The sequence below is a fragment of the Physeter macrocephalus genome, chromosome 4 (genome assembly GCF_002837175.3).
Source record: "Physeter macrocephalus isolate SW-GA chromosome 4, ASM283717v5, whole genome shotgun sequence".
In the NCBI taxonomy this organism is placed as follows: domain Eukaryota; kingdom Metazoa; phylum Chordata; class Mammalia; order Artiodactyla; family Physeteridae; genus Physeter; species Physeter macrocephalus.
This window is the reverse complement of record NC_041217.1, coordinates 120,022,221-120,042,121: the sequence shown is the minus strand read 5'-3', so window position 1 is coordinate 120,042,121 and position 19,901 is coordinate 120,022,221. Positions and strand designations below refer to the sequence as shown.

The window sequence follows — 19,901 nt, the reverse complement described above, 5'->3', positions numbered from 1 at the left end:
TATTATTCAACATAGTTTTGAAAGTTTTAGCCACAACAATCAGAGAAGAAAAGGAAATAAAAGGAATCCAAATTGGAAAAGAAGAAGTAAAGCTGTCACTGTTTGCAGATGACATGATACTCTACATAGAGAATCCTAAAGATGCTACCAGAAAACTACTAGAGCTAATCAATGAATTTGGTAAAGTAGCAGGATACAAAATTGATGCACAGAAATCTTTTGCATTCCTATACATGAATGATGAAAAATCTGAAAGAGAGGTTAAGTAAACACTCCCATTTACCATTGCAACAAAGAGAATAAAATACCTAGGAATAAACCTATCTAAGGAGACAAAACACCTGTATGCAGAAAATTATGACACTGATGAAAGAAATTATAGTTGATACAAATAGATGGAGAGATATACCATGTTCCTGGTTTGGAAGAATCAACATTGTGAAAATGACTATACTACCCAAAGCAGTCTACAGATTCAATGCAATCCCTATCAAATTACCAATGGCATTTTTCACAGAACTAGAACAAAAAATTTCACAATTTGTATGGAAACACAAAAGACCACAAATAGCCAAAGCAATCTTGAGAACGAAAAATGGAGCTGGAGGAATCAGGCTCCCTGACTTCAGATTATACTACAAGGCTACAGTAATCAAAACAGTATGGTACTGGCACAAAAACAGAAAAATAGATCGATGGAACAGGATAGAAAGCCCAGAGATAAACTCACACACATATGGTCACCTTATCTTTGATAAAGGAGGCAAGAATATACAGTGGAGAAAAGACAGCCTCTTCAATAAGTGGTGCTGGGAAAAATGGACAGCTACATGTAAAAGAATGAAATTAGAACACTCACAAACACCGTACACAAAAATAAACGCAAAATAGATTAAAGACCTAAATGTAAGGCCAGACACTATAAAACCCTTAGAGAAAATCATAAGCAGAACATTCCATGACATAAATCACAGCAAGATCCTTTTTGACCCACCTCCTAGAGAAATGGAAATAAAAACAAAAATAAACAAAAGGAACCTAATGAAATATAAAAGCTTTTGCACAGCAAAGGAAACCATAAACAAGACGAACAGACAACCCTCAGAATGGGAGAAAATATTTGCAAATGAACAACTGACAAAGGATGCATCTCCAAAATTTACAAGCAGCTCATGCAGCTCAATATCAAAAAAAAAAAAAAAAAACCAATCCAAAAATGGGCAGAAGACCTAAATACACATTTCTCCAAAGAAGATATACAGATTGCCAACAGACACATGAAAGAATGCTCAACATCATTAATCATTAGAGAAATGCAAATCAAAACTATAATGAGATATCATCTCACAGCATTCAGAATGGCCATCATCAAAAAATATACAAACAATAAATGTTGGAGAGGGTGTGGAGAAAGGGAACCCTCTTGCACTGTTGGTGGGAATGTAAATTGATACAGCCACTATGGAGAACAGTATGGAGGTTCCTTAAAAGAATACAAATAGAACTACCATACGACCCAGCAATCCCACTACTGGGCATATACCCTAAGAAAACCATAATTCAAAAAGAGTCATGTACCACAATGTTCATTGCAGGTCTATTTACAATAGCCAGGACACGGAAGCAACCTAAGTGTCCATCAACATATGAAAGGATAAAGAAGATGTGGCACATATATACAATTGAATATTACTCAGCCATAAAAAGGAATGAAACCGTATTATTTGTAGTGAGGTGGATGGACCTAGAGACTGTCATACAGAGTGGAGTAAGTCAGAAAGAGAAAAACAAATACTGTATGCTAACACTTATATATGGAATCTAAAAAGAAAATTAAAAAAGGAAATAGAATAACCTAGGGGCAAGACAGGAATAAAGATGCAGTCCTAGTAGACATTGTAAAGCAATTATACTCTAATAAAGATGTTAAAAAAAAGAAACTAACACACCATTGTAAAGCAATTATTCTACAGTAAAGAAGTTAAAAAAATTTTTTTTAAATGGAAAAAAAAGTGGTTATCACTGCATGATAAGGTGAGGGAAATTTTAATCTAACTTTGTAGCTTTCTATATTTTTGTACTATCCACAATAAGATATATTATTTTCTTAGGCACAAGGAGAACTTTTTGAAAACTTTTCTATATGGGGATAGATATATATATATATATATATATATATATATATATGTATGTATATAATATGTATAGCTGATTTACTGTTATAAAGCACAGACTGACACACAATTGTAAAGCAATTATACTCCAATAAAGATGTTAAAAAAATCTGAAGAACAAAAGCAAATAAATAAATAAGAGATACTCCATGTTCATGGATAGGAAGATTTTATATAGACAAGATATCAGTTCTCTCAACTTATCTATATATTCAATTCAATACCAATGAGAAAACCAGCATGTTATTGTGTAGGTATTGACAAACTGATTCTAAAGTTTCTATTGAGAGGTACAAAATCCAGAATAGCTAAGACAATTGAAGGAAAAGAACAAATTAGGGGACTGAGATACCACCCAACTTCGAGATTACTATAAAGCTACAGTAATCAAGACAATGTGGTACTGTCAAAAGAATATATCAATGGAACAGAACAGAGAACTCAGAAATAGACAGAAATAAATATAGTCAACTGATCTTTGATGAAGGAACAAAGGCAATACAATGGAGCAAAGATAGTCTTTTCAATGAATGATGTTAAAATAGTCATGTGCAGAAAATGAACACACAAAAACACTAGACACAGAACTTACTCCTTTCATGAAAATTAACTCGAAAATGGATCTATTACATAAATGTAAAGTGCAAAATTATAAAACTCCTAGAAGATAACATAGGAGAAAACCTAGATGACCTTGGATATGGCAATGACTTTTTAGATATAACACCAAAGACATAATCGTTGAAAGAAAGAATTGACAAGCTTGGCTTCATTAAAATTAAAAAACTTCTGCTCCACAAAAGACAAATTTAAGAGAATGAGAATATGAGCTATAGACTAGGAGCAAATTTTTGAAAAAGGCACCTAAAAAAGAACTGTTATTCAAAATATACAAAGAACTCTTAAAACTCAACAAGAAGTAAACAAAGAACTCATTTTTAAAAAGAGTCAAATACCTTAACAAATACCTCACCAAAAAGATATATAGATGACAAATAAGCATATGCAAAGATGCTCCACATTATATATCATCAGTGAAATACAAATTAAAACAACAATAAGATACCACCACACATGCCAAACTCCAGAACAATAACACCAAATGCTGGTAAAGATGTGGAGCAATAGGAACTCTCATTCATTGCTGGTGGGCATGCAAATAGTATAGCCACTGGAAAAGAGTTTGGCAATTTCTTATAAAACTAAACAAAATCTTACCATACAATCCAGCAATTGTGCTCCTTGGTATTTATCCAAAGATGTGGAAAACTGTCCACAAAAAAACCTGCACATCAATGTTAATAGCAGGTTTATTCATAAATGCTAAAATGTGGAAGTAATCAACACAGCCTTCAGTAGGTATATGAATAAAGAAACTGGTACATCCAGACAATGTAGTGTTATTCAGCTCTAAAATGAAATTATCTTATCAAGCCATGAAAATACATAGAGGAATCATAAATCCATGTTACTAAATGAAAGAAGCCAATCTGAAAAGGGTATATACTATATGATTCTAACTATATGACATTCCGGAATAGGCAAAACTATGGAGACAATAAAAAGATGAGTTAGATGACAGAGTTAGTGAGGGGGATAGGCAGAGGACTGAGGATTTTAGGGGGCAGTAAAATTAAACAATGTGATTCCATAATGATGGATATATGTCATCGTACATTTGTCCAAACCCACAGAATACTCAATACCAAGAGTTTACTATAAACTATAGACTTTGGGTGATTATGGTATGTCAGTGTAAGTTCATCAATTAAAAAAAATGTACCACTCTGAGAGGGAATGCTTATAATGGGGGAGGCTATGCATGGGTAGGGGCTGGGAGTATAATGGAAGTCTCTGTACCTCCTGCTTAATTTTTCTGTGTAACTGAAACTAAAATAAAATAGTCTTATTTAAAAAAATAAACTAAATGGTATCAAGAAAATTATAAAAGACGTACAAGACCACATAAACTAGAATTAGACTAATTTAGAAATGCAATGACAGGACTCAGAATAAGACATTTAAAACTCATTTTATAAATAAATACTAACCTAGGAGAAGGATAATTATAATGAACAGAACAGAAAATACCCTAAGAGAAATGGAAGATGAAAATAAGAAAGATTTTAAAAATTAAAAAGAAATAAAATCATTAGATAAGGAACTAATATACTATGATTATACGAAGTACCCATTCAACAATTATTTTTAAAAAAACAATTATTTTAACTATATATCTCCAATCTAAAGACAATAAAATCCTTTAACACGTTTTAACTTTATTAAATGTTTCTTGTTGATAGTAGTTTATGTATAGTAATCCTGAAACTATTTTGTGTTTATTAGGATTCAGCTAATGAGTAACATTACTGATAATGTTAGCAACCAGAATTCACATGGTGGAAGAAGGGAAGTGTAATGTGGAAAGAAGAAGTCAGTGAAGAACCTTCTGTGTTGGATTAGCATTAGAAATATGAATTTATGATTTAAAAAATCCATTTTCTATTCTGTCTGCTGAAATAGCCTAAGAACCATGACACTCCAGTAGCAATGAGCACATTTAGTGCCCAGACCTTGGTTCCTAAATACCATTCCCTACTAAAAACACTAGGGCTCTTTGGAAAGTAGCTGTTTCCAGGTCTTCAGAAATAAAAGTAAAAAGAGCACAGAATTTGGGCTATGTTAAACAAAAGAACGTAACACTTGTAGATTTAACGTACGCAGTTTCTTCTCTTTATAACTGACCACAAATATCCCACACACCATAGCTGTCTGCCACTGGATACATATCCCAACCTCTCAACCAAGTTTAAATTTTTAATTCTTCATCCATAAGATAGAAAATACAGGACAAACTCAAAAGCTCTGCTGTATTAAATGATATAAAGTGGATTAAAATACCTAACATGGTACTTTGCATACAGCACACATTCAATAAATGTTTGTTTCCATTCTTTTAACTTTTTTACATCCCATTGACCCAACTAATAATCCTCCTTGTGACCTCAATGTAGTTACCCTTACTTAGGTTTAGGAGGCTGCCAATCTGATCCTAATATTTCATTCTAAGAATAAAAGTATACCTCCTTTGTACCATATCATTTATGTTAGAATAATACCACTTCAAAAGATACAGCATAATGTATACATATATCCCTATATACATATAGCTGATTCATTTTGTTATATAGCAGAAGCTAACACAACATTTTAAAGCAATTATACTCCAATAAACATGTTAAAAAAAGATAACAGCATTAATCATAATAATTTTCTAAATTTAGACAGTACTTCAAGGCTGTATATAAAATTTCAACCAGTTTAAGTGAACAAATTTCAAGCAGAGTACAAAATATTTGCGCCTAGGGAGACATTTCTCATGGCTAGAAATAGATATATGAGAGGACTAATAACTTGGACCTTTAGGTTGGAAGAATCCACAGGCACCTCTCAGGGCAGCTTTGCATGTTTCTTAGTTGTTTCTGTTTTTGCTTTTCCACAGATGAATCCAGAAATATTTTTCTGATTCTAGCTTCCACAGTCTATTTATTAATATATTCATCAATTCAGCAAGTATTTTTTGAGCATCTAACATGTGTCAAGCACTCTGTTATATACTATAGATACAGAGTATGTAGTGCATTTGGAGATATAGATAATTATGCAGACAACTTCAAAACAGTATTGTAAGTGTTGATAATGAAAGTATGTGATAAACATTGCAGAGGCAAATATCACAATAGTTTTCCCTAAGCAAATTGAGAGCAACTGGAGGATTTTAGGTTGGTGAATAAGATTAGGTTTATAATTTTGAAAGATTGCTCTGTGCATGCTGTGGTAAATGTAATTGGAAAGCAGCAAGAAATCCAAGGAAAGAGTAAGTTTCCCACAAAATCATATAATGCAGAGAGCATAAGGTAGAAGAACAACAATAATAATATTTTTAAAATAGCAGCTAATAAGAATGAAATATCCACATTTGCCAGATGCTATGTGCTTTATATTCATGATCTCAATTCTCACAAGCAAGCAGCGAACTAAGTACTGCTATTAGTCCCTGCTCTCTACCATTTAACATATGAGGAAATTCAGGCCCAGAGTAGTTAAGTAATGTGCCTAATGGAACAGCATTTTAAACAGAAAAAGAATTCAAGTCAGTCTGTATCGAACCACTGTGACATATTATTACTACTGACATTTCTCCCCACAAAGCTCATTCAAATTCTTTTCATGCATGCTGAATTTTCAGATATTGTTTCCATGTACAAGGTTTTTATCTCGTGTTACATGAATATCAAAGGAAATTTGATTCTAAGAGAGAAAAACTCAGTCCCAGGGGCATAAACTAAAGACAAATCCCTTTAATTAGATGTTTATTTCACAGAAAATGCATACTTAATTTAAATGGAACATATGAGACAGAAATAATATTTTAAATAAATACATACCTGTTAGCAATTGCCTGATTCTTTTCACATCTTTTATTCCAAATCACTTTACTTTTCCCCCACTGATGAACCCACTCTCTCTCACACTTTGACCTTGGTTTGAAAAGTATATGGAACCTCATCCTCAGAAGTTGCAAGCACTATATTATGTTCAGTTTTTTCTCTCATACTATCTCTCTTAATCAGGGCTATTGCCATCTATGATTTAGCACATGCAGGCTAACGCATAAGAACATACTCTCTGCCTTACCACAGAATGTTGAATATCATTTCAGTGAAATGTCCTAATCTTTCTTTCTCAGGGAATGTCTATTTCCCAACTCCAGATCTATTTAATCCTACCTATATTTCAGGGCCATGTTCTATTTCTATCTTATGAATTCTCCCATTTAGCATCTGAGAATAAACTATAGGAGAATGCTCATTTCTTTTTTCATATGTTTGATGTTTGTCATGACTAAAATAAATTGATGACAGAGTATCCTATCTTATCTCCCCAAGTACAATGTTGAGAGATTCTTATAGAAAAAGTTTTCCTCTGTTTGTAAAATGTCAGCTACTGGAAAGGGATGTAAGGAACAAAGAAAGAGGAAAAAGCATTAATCAAAGGGTAATGTAGACTGATGTGGTACCAGATGTTTTGGCAAAACTATCTTCATATTCAAACAAAATGCAAAATCCTCATACATATACATACGTGTATATATATATATATATATATGGTTTATATTTCTCTTATGTTATATTGTACATGGCTTATATTTCTATTATATCCCATTACATGAGAGAAATGTAATATATATTTTTGACTAATGTTTTTAAGTTTAATTTAAAATAACTGTCAGAATTACTCAGACAATGGTTAATAAAAACTTTAATGATTAGTTATTTATATGGTCAATTTAAAAGAAAAAATAAGAGAATCAAATTTTGATTATGCTTAATATTATATTACTATAGAATCTGTGGTGTGTTCCTAAAAATTAGTTTAAATAGTCTATAAAGTACCATTTTGATAGGAAATACAAAAAAGCATATATTAGAGAAATGTATTTTTATCATCTTTTAATATTCAAATAGCAAAGAAAATAAAACATACCTCACTTTTTTCCTAACTAAGAAACCACGCATCCATCTTTGAACAATCAAAACTGGTGAGTTATGAGCCAGAATTTCATTAATTTTTGAAATAATACATTTGATATTATCAATTTCATCCTCATAGGTTGATCCCTGTATAAAGAAAATATATTTAATATTTATAGTTCATGAAAGTATTTCCAAAAGATATTTTAACTTGGTACTCTGATGGTATAAACTATTAAAACATTCACAGGTATCTTATTATACACATAACAGTTAAATAATAAATACATTTTCATATCTATTTTTATTAGATCAGAAGACCAAGAATTAGTAGCACCAAATAATTTTAATTCTCTACAAAAAAAAATTCAAGATCAATGAGGATAACTTTCTCCATTCTAGATTCTTCTCACAATCTGCTTTCATAGTTATAAAATTTTGCCCATAATCATGTTGATCTCTGAAAGATAATGGCACGAATAGACATCCAATGAAACTCTAAAAGTATTCTGTGGATCATCACAGAGGAAACTGATACATGATGGATTTATAAAACAACTTACAGTAGTTCAAAACTTTGTGGCATCTTAACTAGAATGTTGCACACTTTTACTGGAAGACAGCACATTCCCCTGGGGAAAGATATTCTATATTGCCTTTAAAGAAATTATCTCTAAGATTATTGTTCCTGAAAATTTTTTATTTGGGATCATAGACTCCTTATATCCTACTGATCATTTGACTGGTTAGAAAAAGCCACTCTAGTTATGTCTTGAATGTAAGAATTATGCATTAAAAACCTAACACATTTTTTTGTAAGGTACCTACTCTGAAAATTATCAACTCCATAATGTTTTTAAAAAAAAAATACCTTTACTACATATACACTTAATCAGCTGCTAAAAAAAACTCGCAAAGCCTTGTAGATTAGTACTACTTCAGTTTTATACTTACAAACATTCATTGCTAATTAGCAAATCCTTTACTTGGCCCTGGCTTGCTTCTGTTTCCAACAGGAGCTACTGTAAACCTTCAGTACTATTCTCTATATTCAAGCCTTTTCCCTAGCGCTGCCTAAACATCTTGCTTCCTTCTCACAGAGAATATAGGACTATCAAGTCTGAACTCTATCAACTAACACTCTTCCCTTCCCTACAAATTTAAGTATATTCCCACTTAACTCTTATCTATTTATACTGAATAGAAGCAACTTCTACTTAATCTTAAAACAAGAAGTATCTCACTTCCTGTCCAAGACTGGCTCTCCATCAATGGTTAAGTTTAATCTCCCTGTTTTCAATTACTTCCCTGCTACTGTCCCTATGCCTCACCTATAAATATGATGTAGTCTCACCCATCTGTAAAATGCACACACACAAATAATCATACACATTCCAACCCTCCATCCTTTGTATCTAACTTTTATTAAGAGTCCTTGAAACAGAATTCCACATTTGCTGTCCCACCTTCTCTCTTCCTGTATCTCAATCCACTGACTTCTATCCCTATCATCCTATCTAATACTTTTACAAAATTATCATTGGACATTTCTCATTGAAGCACTTCCCTTGGCTTCTATACACCACACTCTTGGTTTTCCTATAACTAATGTTTACTTCTGGACTTTTTAAAGACCTATCCATACCCTACTTAATGTCACACTGAAAGGATTTTCTCCATTTGTCTTTTTTCAATCTGAACACACTGTCCAGATGACTGCATCCAAATCCACAGCTCCAACACTCACCTATGTCCTGATGTCTCTCAGATTTCTCGCTTTAAGCAGGAACTCTCTCTGGAGCTACAGAACAATATGGTCAAACTGATAATCCAATTACAGGCTTACCTTGGAGATACTGCAGATTGAGCTCCAGACCACCACAAAAAAAGGGAATATTGAAAAATAGCAAGTCACATGAATTTTTTGGTTTCCCAGTTCATATAAAAATTATGTTTAGGGCTTCCCTGGTGGCGCAGTGGTTGAGAGTCCGCCTGCTGATGCAGGGGACATGGGTTCGTGCCCCTGTCTGGGAAGATCCCACATGCCGCGGAGCAGCTGGGCCCATGAGCCATGGCCGCTGAGCCTGTGCGTCCGGAGCCTGTGCTCTGCAATGGGAGAGGCCACAACAGTGAGAGGCCCACGTACCGCAAAAAAAAAAAAAAAAAAAAAAAAAAAAAATTATGTTTACACTATAATGTAGTCTATTAAGTGTGCAATAGCATATGTCTAAAAAAAATGCATATGCCTGAATTTAAAAAATACTTTATTGTTAATAAAGCTAACCATCATCAGAGCCTTCAGCGAGTTGTAATCTTTCTATGGTAGAAACATCAAAAATCACTAATCACAGATCCTCATAACAAATATAATAATAATGAAAACGTTTGAAATATTATGAGAATTACCAAAATGTAACACAGAGACATGAAGTGAGTAAATGCTGTCAAAAAAAAATGGCACTTATAAACTTGTTCCATGCAGGGTTGCCAAAAACCTTCAATTTGTGATAAATGCATTATGTGTGAAGCACAGTAAAGTGAAGTGCAATAAAACAAGATATTCCTGTAAACTCAACTTGCCCAAACATGAATCTTCTTCCCTAACCTGCTTTCTCACATGCTCTTAGTGGATGGTGCTATTGCCCATATGAACCTAACCCAGAAACCCTAGAACAATCCCAGGCTCTCTTTCTCTTTCACTTCTTCATATCCAAATATTGCTAGATCCAATATATTCAACATCCTAAACATCTGATCTCGACATTTTCTTCTGTTCTCTACCATTGCTTTATTGCATGTCTTTGTCACTTCTCTAACTTACTAAAAATGTCCTGATATCTGAAATAATCTATACTCCATACTCCCTTCAAATCATAATATGCACTATTGCTAGAATGAACTTTTCAAAATACAATGATATATGATATGATGATATGGCATTTTTGCTGGTATATGATTGAAAGATCAATTACAAATTTCTTGACTTGGCACACAAAATCCTTGATCTAGTCCCTTCTTAACTTCTCAATCTCATCTTCCTTCACCCTATATATAATACCTTCCATTCTGGCAATATTCAACCAATTGCATTCCTGAAAACTACCTGATAATCAAACCTCAATGCTTTTTGCATGCCATTCCAGTTTCTTGACTGCCCTTCTCAATTACTTGTCTTACTATCTTAGTCTTTTGGAGACTCAGTTCTTTCCTCCAAGAAACCTTTCTTGACATTGATCTGAGTTTAATATCCTTCTACAATATTATCCTGTGTTAATAACTTATTTGTCACACTTGGCAATGTTGAATTTTATCTGAGCCCTGTGATCCTGGAAAACACTGAAGGTTAAGAAATCTCCTTATCCCTTTATTTCAGAAATAGTTTTATACAAAGAAGAACACTTCCACCATATTAGATTGTACCCACGAACGTCCCTCTTGTTCCTTTTTGACAAGGCCCTGACAGACTTTCTAAATTCACATTCTTTGCCTATTAATGATTAGTTTAACTGCTTTGTCTATACTGAGCAGTCGGAATAAAACGCTTGTTAACCAAACTTTGGTTAAGATTCTCTCTCCTTCCCCTAGTCCCTTGAACTTTGCCCCACCCTCAGCCTGAGCCGGCATGCAACTCTTCCTTAACAGCCTATCTTGAAATAGACTACTCTCAGGGTAAAATATCTGATCTGTTGTCAGATCATGCCACTCCCTTTCATCCTACTTAGCCACATCATTTCTTTCTAGCCTTGTTTACTCCCTCCTATATAAGAAAAACCCTTTTTTGCCTAACCTTTAAGATGTTTGCAGACCTTAATGATCAGAGCATTCTCCCTATTGCAATAGCATCCCTTTGCGTATTGCAATAGCCCCTTTTTCTCCCTTGCAATAATCCTTTTGAAAAAACTCTCTTCTTAAGTCTTGATTTGTTTTTTTATTTGACAAGGTTATGCTATAATGCAATTATTGGTGTGTCTTTCTCATTGCAACATAAACTCACCAAGTTTAACAACTCTTTTTTTATCCTATATCTCTATGACTAAGTAAGCTATCTAGTTTATAACTGGCATTCAAATATCAGTTGACTATTAAATCACTAAGTAACAGTCACTTATACAGTGTCATATTTGGTACTGTCATATTTGGCCTCCAAGCTTGATTTGGCAATGTCAATCTGTTCTTTGTAACTTAACTCTTACTTGGCTGTAGTAACATACTAATTTTTCTACCTTTATGGTTTTTATTTCTCAGTCTGTTTTCCTGGTTCCTCTTCTTCTGCAAATCATTTAAATATAGTATAATTTAGGTTTGCTTCCTTTTTCACTTCTCTATACTAAGTCTCCTCGAATGTTCGATCACCTTCCTTACTACATCTTACTATCTCACATATGTTGATTATCCTATATAGCTATATCTCCTGGCAAGAATTACCTCTTAGATTACAAACGTATAAAATAAACTTCCAATTCCATTTCTCTACTTACATGTCAAAAACTGAAATCATTATTTCCCCCATTTCCCCCATTTCCCCAATCCACACTTCATACTGCATTACATATAGTCATTAAAATTATTCTCCACCTTGTCAACCAAATAAACTCATTCCTCTTTCTCTCTTTCCCTTTCCATCCCATAAATCACTAAATTATATCAAATATGTCTCTCTTCAATCTGTTCCCTATAATCTATACCCCTCTACCTATTTATTAAATCAGCTCTTACAACCTACGGCCCAAACTATAGACTCTCCTCTAATTTCCCTACATTCGATTTCCCTCCACTCCAAAATTAAAGAATATAGGATTTTTTTCTACAATGAAAATCAGGTCATGTAAAATCCTTAAATATTTCCCCCAAATTTTACAAGATACAGTCCTATCTTCTTAGTATCACACATAACACGCTTTGTTCTATTAACCCTGTTTTTGTCTCCAGCATCATCTGACATGCCCAAACATGTTTTCTGAACTCCAAGGACAATAAATTACTTGTTGTCACTTGACTGCATCAAGCATTACCTCTGTGCCTTTGCAAATGCTTTTCACTCTGCCTCACATGCTCTACACTCGCCAACACCTCTGCCTGCCTGATTTCTTATATTCAAAAAACTCATCTTAAGTATAAATATTTTTTATTTTGCTTTTTTTCCATGACAAGAGATGTGAACTTCAAAGATTTTTAAAGAAAATATATGTAGTTCTTTCACAGATTTTGTCCTATACTCAGATCCATATTTTTCTCATTATTTCTTTGATTATTGCTTCTCCTTAATTTGTTTTATTTTCTCTACTATAATTCCTATTCATGTATATTAGACATCCTGGAACTCACCTCCATGTCTTATATTTTTTTCTCATCATTTTCAGGTATTTTTTCTCAATTTGGTGAAGACATTCTATCAAAGGTTAGATTTCTCATATTGAGGTTTTTTATTAGCTTGTCAACTACTTCAGTTATGTGGCTGAGACTAACCTCCTTTCTGAAACTCCTTTCTGCCCTATCACAGATGAGTCCTGCCACATAATAGTTTGCTATTTTAACCCTGCCTGTATTAGGGCCTCTCCAAGAAATTTATCCTGTATTCTGTAGCAACGGATCCTATCTGTCATCTGGTCCACCATTACCCTTGACAAATAGGGGGATTTGCAGAATCCCCTCTAGTTCTTGTCATTTTGTCTTACGTATCAGGAAGAATAGCTTAAAGTAGGCTGAGCTAGTTCCTACCTTTGATTCAGTCTTATCTTCATTATATCAAAAAGTCTTCATTATGTATAAAAGTACCTCTATGATATAATCTTTTATTTAAATGTTATCCTTTACTGGTTTCTGGTATAGATGTGATTTCCTGTAATTTTATGGGTTTTTTTTTTTTTCATCACATTTGGTCTCATGGTGTATGTGTGTGCATGAGTGTGTTTGTGTGTGTGTATGTTTGTGTTTAGGGTAACAAAATATGCCACCTCAAATATGCTCCTTCAGTATATTGACTATTTTGAGCCATAGGCACTTGAAAAACAGCAAATGCAGGGAGAGTCATTCTCTGAACCTCCTTTATCTGTCTAAAGACAGATCCTCCAAAAGGCATTCAATTGTCATAATTCCCCTCCCAGGAGTTTCAACAACCAGGGAAGAAGTCTTATCACAAGGAAGGAGATTAGAAGGTTATTAGAAGGGGAGGAAATTAGGAGAAGACACCACAACCAAATGAATTTTGTCACAAACTCCCATCTATTCTTCTACGGACCCATTCATCTTTCTTAAAAATAATTTACTCACTCATAAGAGGCCTACACCCTCCCTCCCTTTCCTTATTTAGATGGTATTTAAGCATGAATTATCACCTCGGGGAGTTACTCATTTTTCCTTCTCAGTATACATGAGGTATAAATGTTAGTAAAGTTCTGTTTGTTTTTTTCTTGTAATCTGTCTTATATTTCAGGGGTCTCAGCCAAGAACTCAGAAGGGTAGAGAGAAAATTATTTTTGCTCCCCTACAGTAGTTTGGGAGCAGGGAGGTTGACTGCATAAGTAAGAAGTGAGGGAGAAGAATACAGGAGGGAATTTAGATGACTAGGTTTAAGTGGTCCTAGTCAGATGCTGCAGTTCTCACCAGCAGAGAAACATTAAGCTCACACTGCAGTTTACAGCAGTCCTGCTTCCCACCAACTTATGAATAATTCATCTCTTTAAAGAGATAAATGGAATAATCATCAGCTGTGGGTGGAGTTAGTGTCCCTGCCAGAAAACAAGTAACCTCAAGACAATACTCAAGTTTTATGATGTCCTAAAACAATTATCCGGTAAAATGCCAATAAAGATATCACTGCAAACTTGAACAAATGGCATAACCATTTGATACCTGAGGACAAATGGATGTATCTTCTTTCTAAGGGAAAGTAATGCATTTCCTCCACTTTGTGAGTGATGACTCTGGAGAAAAACTGCCTGGGTTTAAATTCCAGTTCTACCACTTGCTAGCTATGTGATCTAGGGTAAGTAACCCATCTGTCCCCTATTCATCATCTGTAAAACAGAGATAACCTCACTGGGTTTTTGTGAGAAAATATTTGTAAAGCACTTAGAACAGTGCTAAAACATTTCAAGCATCCGAACAATGTTATTTGTCAACAGTTTAAGGACTTCTGTATACCTTACTTGATACTTAAAAAATTAGTAGAGGAATTTATTAAGCAATTTATCCAAACTAACAATGTAAAATTTAAAAATTAATAAATTAACTATAAAAGATAATTAGTACTAATATTTTCAATCCAATAAAAGGAATTAAAGAATTGCAGTAAAAGCTTAACAAAGGACAACACATGCTTAGGCAAAATGCTATCAAGGATCAACAAAACAGATGATAGAATAATGAAATATCTATACTCTATCACTTGCTATTGTAACCCTGGAATGAAAATAGGGCTACTGTTAACCCTGGTATAAAGCATAATGAGGCATTTCAAAAGAAAAGTAAAGACTTTTGTAAAAATGAGTCAGATGGAAGAGAGTACTTTGTGTTCCAACAGGAAGAGTACTTTAAAAAAAATATAAAATTATGTTCCATTCAGACTGCACATAATTACATAAAGAGATTTCCAATTAATTTTATATTCTCAGTACATCTGTACTTATTTAATTTTTTCTTTATTTTTTCCCTGTTTTTATTTCTTTTATATGTATCTAGTCCCTTAAGGCTACCTTTTTCTACTCCATTTGTTTTTTTTATCAGAATTTTCTAATTTGACACAGATTTTCTCAGCATAATTGAAAAATGTAAATCATACTAATCCCACAAGTATTTATTTCAAATAGAATAAACACATGCATTTTTCACCTTTTTATTCCATCTGTAATATATTTACTTTAATAGTCACATGAAATGGTGAGTACCTGTGTGAAACTCCCCACAAAAGCTAGGAAGATTTTATAACTATTTCTAAGGATCACTGGTAAACACTTTGGGAACACACTATAGTCAATTCACAAAAAAAAAAAAAAAAAAAAAAAAAAAAAAAAAAAAAAAAAAATTCACCTGAATCAAGCAACATTAGATAACAAAATACAATTTAGTACCATAATAATAAAACACAATAAGATTTTTAGAAAAGAAGAAAAGCACAGACAAGAACAAAAACTTTACACAAATTTCCACCACTTGAAGTACCTATTACCATTTAAAAAATGTTCACTTCCAAATACTTTCCCCAACTCTGAGCTTATCTTTTCATTCACTCAACAGGGTCTTTTACAGAGCATATATATTTTTTTTTAATTTGATGAAGTTCACTTTACCATTTTTTCTTTTTAAACACTGTGCTTTTAGTATCACGTCTAAGTCTTTACCTCGTCCTAGATCCCAAAGGTTTCTTTCAGTTTTATTCTCCTAAAAGCTTTTTAGTTTTAAGTTTTACATTTAACTCCAAGATCTATTTTGACTTAATTTTTGTATGAGCTGTGACGCTTACATTGAGGCTCATTTGTGTGTGTGTGTGTGTGCGCACGCCTGCAATTGTTCCAAGTAACATTTATTGAAAAGCCTATATTTTATCCATCAAGTTCGGTGCATATTTTGTTAGATTTACACCTAAGTATTTCATTTTTGAGTGACTATAAATGACATTATATATTTAATTTTGGTGACCATGTATTCATTTTTAGTACATAGAAATATGATTGGTTTTTGTTTGTTTACCTGGAACGCTGCAGCCTTGCTAAGCTCACTTTTTAGTTCTAAGAGATTTTTTTGGTAGATTCCGTGGTATTTTCCACATATGTGATCATTTCATCTGCAAATAGTTTTATTTTTCTCTTCTCATCTGTATGTTTTTTATTTCCTTTTCTTACTTTATTGCACTAGCTAAACTTTCCAGCAGCATGTTGACAAGAGAAATGAGAACAGGTATCTTTGCTTTGCTCCCAAACATTCAGTCTGTCACCATTAAGCATAATGTTGGTTGTAGGTTTTGTCTTGATGTTCTTTATAAAGAAGAGGAAGATCGCTCTATACCTATTTTTCTGAGTTTTTTAATGATGAATAGATGTTGAATTTTTTCAAATGTTTTTTTCCATGAACTGGTATGATATTTTTTATATATATATATTTAGTCTTTTGATATGGTGAATTATATTAATTGATTTTTCAAATATTGAACCAGCCTTGCATACCTGGAATAAGTCCCACTTGCTCATGGTATATACTTCTTTTTACATATTGCTGAATTGTATTTGCTAATATTTTGTTATAGATTTTTATGCTTACATTTGTTAGAGATATTTTTATCCCAGGGATAAATCCCACTTCTTCATGATGTATATCCTTTTAATGTATTGCTGAACTTGGTTTTCTAATATTTTGTTGAGGGTTTTTGCATCCATGTTCATCAGGGGTATTGGTCTGTAATTTTCTTTTCTTGTAGTGTCCTCAACTGGTTTTGGTTTCAGAGTAATGTTGACCCTGTAAAATGAGTTTGGAAGTGTCTGCTTAGCTTCTATTTTTTTGAAAAGTGTGAGAAAAATTGGTATTAATTCTTCTTTAAATGTTTGGTAGAATTCACCAGTAAAGCCATCTGGTTCTAAACTTCTCTTTGTTGGGAGGTTTTTGATTACTGATCCAATCTCCCTACTAGTAATCAGTCTGTTAAAATTTTCTATATCTTAATGATTCAGTCTTAGTAGGTTGTATGTTTCTAGGAATTTATCCATTTCTTCTAAGTTGTCCAATCTGTTAACATATAATTGTTCATATCAGTCTCTTATAATCCTCTGTATTTGTGTGGTATCAATTTTGATGTCTCCTTTATCATTTCTAATTTTACTCACTTAGGTCCTCTCTCTTTTCTTAAGTCTAACAAAGGATTTGTCTATTTTGTTTATCTTTTCAAAAAAAAAAAACCTCTTAGTTTCACTTATCTTTTCTGTTGTCTTTTTAGTCTCTATTCTGTTCATTTTCACTCTGATCTTTCTTCATTTCCTTCCTTCTACTAACTTTGGTTTAATTTGTTCTTCTTATTTCTAGCTCCCTGAGGTGTAAAGTTAGGTTGTTCATTTGAGTTCTTTCTTTTTTCTCAACATAGGTATCTATCACTATAAACTTCCCTCAAAACAACTTTTGCTGTATCCCATAAGTTATGCTGTCATTCTATTTTCATTTATTTCAAGGTATTTTTTTTTTATTTCTTCTTCGATCCATTGGCTGTTATATGTTGTTTAATTTCCACATAATTGTGAATTTTCCAGTTTTCTTCTTGTAATTGATTTCTAGTTACATACTATCATGGTCAGAAAAAATACCTAATATGATTTCAATCTCCTTAAATTTGTTAAGGCTTATTTTGTGGCCTAGCATATGATCTATCCTGGGGAATGTTCTATGTTTGCTTGAGAAGAATGTGTATTCTGCTGCTCCTGGATAGAATTCCTGTCTGTTAAGTTCATCTGCTCTAACATTTAAGTCCAACATTTCTTTTTGATTTTCTGTCTGTATGATCTATTCATTGTTGAAAGTGAGATATTAAAGTCCCTTACTATTATTATATTGCTGTCTATTTCTCCCTTCAAGTCTCTTAATATTTATATATTTAAGTGTTCCTATTTTGGGTGCGTAAATATTTACAAATGTTATACCTCTCATTGTACTGACCTTTTTATCATTATATAATGAACTTATTTGTCTCATTACAGTCTTCAGCTTACAGTCTATTTTGTCTGCTATAACTACACTTGCTTTCTTTCAGTTTCCATTTGCGTGGAATATGTTTCCATTTGCAAGGAATATATTTCCATTTGCGTGGAATATCTGTTCTTTTTATTTTTCAGTCTTTTTTGTCTCTGTTATTCATATTGGGTAATTTCTATCTTTCCTTTCCTTCATTCTGTCATCTTTCCCCTCCATTCTGCTGTTTAGTTCATCTACTGTGCTTTTTACTTTGGTTACTGTATTTATGAGTTCTCAAATTACCATTTGTTTCTTTATCACTACTGTTACTCTGCTGAGGCCTTCTATACATACATGTTTCAAGCATGTTTATAATTGTTCATTGAAGTATTTTTATCATGGCTATTTAAAATTTATCAGATAATTTTAACAATTCTATCTTCTCAGTGCTGGCATCTATTGATTGTCTCTTTTCACTCAGTTTAAGATCTTCCTAGTTCCTTGTATGTTGAGTGACTTTTGACTGAAATCTAGATATTTTTGTATTATAATACTTTCATTGTTATTTAAAATTTGTTTTAGCTGGCTTTGTCTGACACTGTTCCAGCAGGGGAAATGTGAGTCATTATCATGTTACTTCAAGGGGGAGGTAGAAGTCCAAGTTCCTCACCACTCAAGCCCCTACTAACCCGCAAATGGGGAGGAGAGCTCATTGTTACTTCTGTATGTGGGTGGGAGTTTCAACTTCTATGTGCTCTTCATTGACACTGCTATGGGTGTAGTCTTGTTATAGCTGAGCAACTGTGAAAGTCCTGATCTCCATTAGGACTCCTCTGACACCACCCAATAGGTGTTGGGTTGCCTCATTAGAGCCTCACAAGGATGGAAGTCCAGGATCTCCATTCAGGCTTTACTGGGATGGGTGCAGGAAGGACCAGTTTTCTCTCTGTGGTTATTGCCTGAAAGTTATGTTTTACTAGACTGAATGTTTCTTGGTTGTTTGGATAGAAACGATACTTCTATTTGTATTTCTGGTATTTTGTTTTTTTGTTTGCACCCTATGGCCTTTCTGGGTTACTGCCTTCTTCAGCTAAAATTTTAGGATACATAAAGGAAAAAAAAAACCCCCAGCAAAACAGCAAATTCACTCCATCATTTTCATTCCTCAGGTTCTGATTGCCTTAGCCAGTCAGTTTTTGCTCTTCATTACTCATATCTTTTATGTTTGTTCTGTATATAATGTCCAAGGAATTTCTATAATATATAACATTACATAATACCTTATATAATAAATAGTAATTATATAATGTATATAATGTCCAGGGAATTGAGATGTACTTTACAAGAGAAACATCTACTCTATCTTCTCAGAAGTGAAATCCTGTACCCTTATTTTTTTTCCTCCAGTTTTATTGAGATATAATTGACATATAGCACTGCATAAGTTTAAGGTGTACAGCACAATTATTTGACTTATGTACATCATAAAATGACTACCAAAATTAGGTTTGTGAACATTCATCATTTCATATAGATACAAAAT

At 33.1% G+C, this 19,901-nt stretch overlaps 1 protein-coding gene across 1 annotated transcript in view; it reads right to left on the bottom strand.

Moving 5' to 3' along the window:
• Nucleotides 1-19,901, bottom strand: part of LRRIQ3 (leucine rich repeats and IQ motif containing 3) — a 236,253-nt gene that overhangs the window by 168,723 nt on the left and 47,629 nt on the right. Inside the window, exon 4 of the mRNA XM_024119868.2 lies at nt 7,722-7,855. Within this exon, the coding sequence (XP_023975636.1) occupies nt 7,722-7,855 (134 nt within the window). The remainder of the gene's footprint in view (nt 1-7,721; nt 7,856-19,901) is intronic.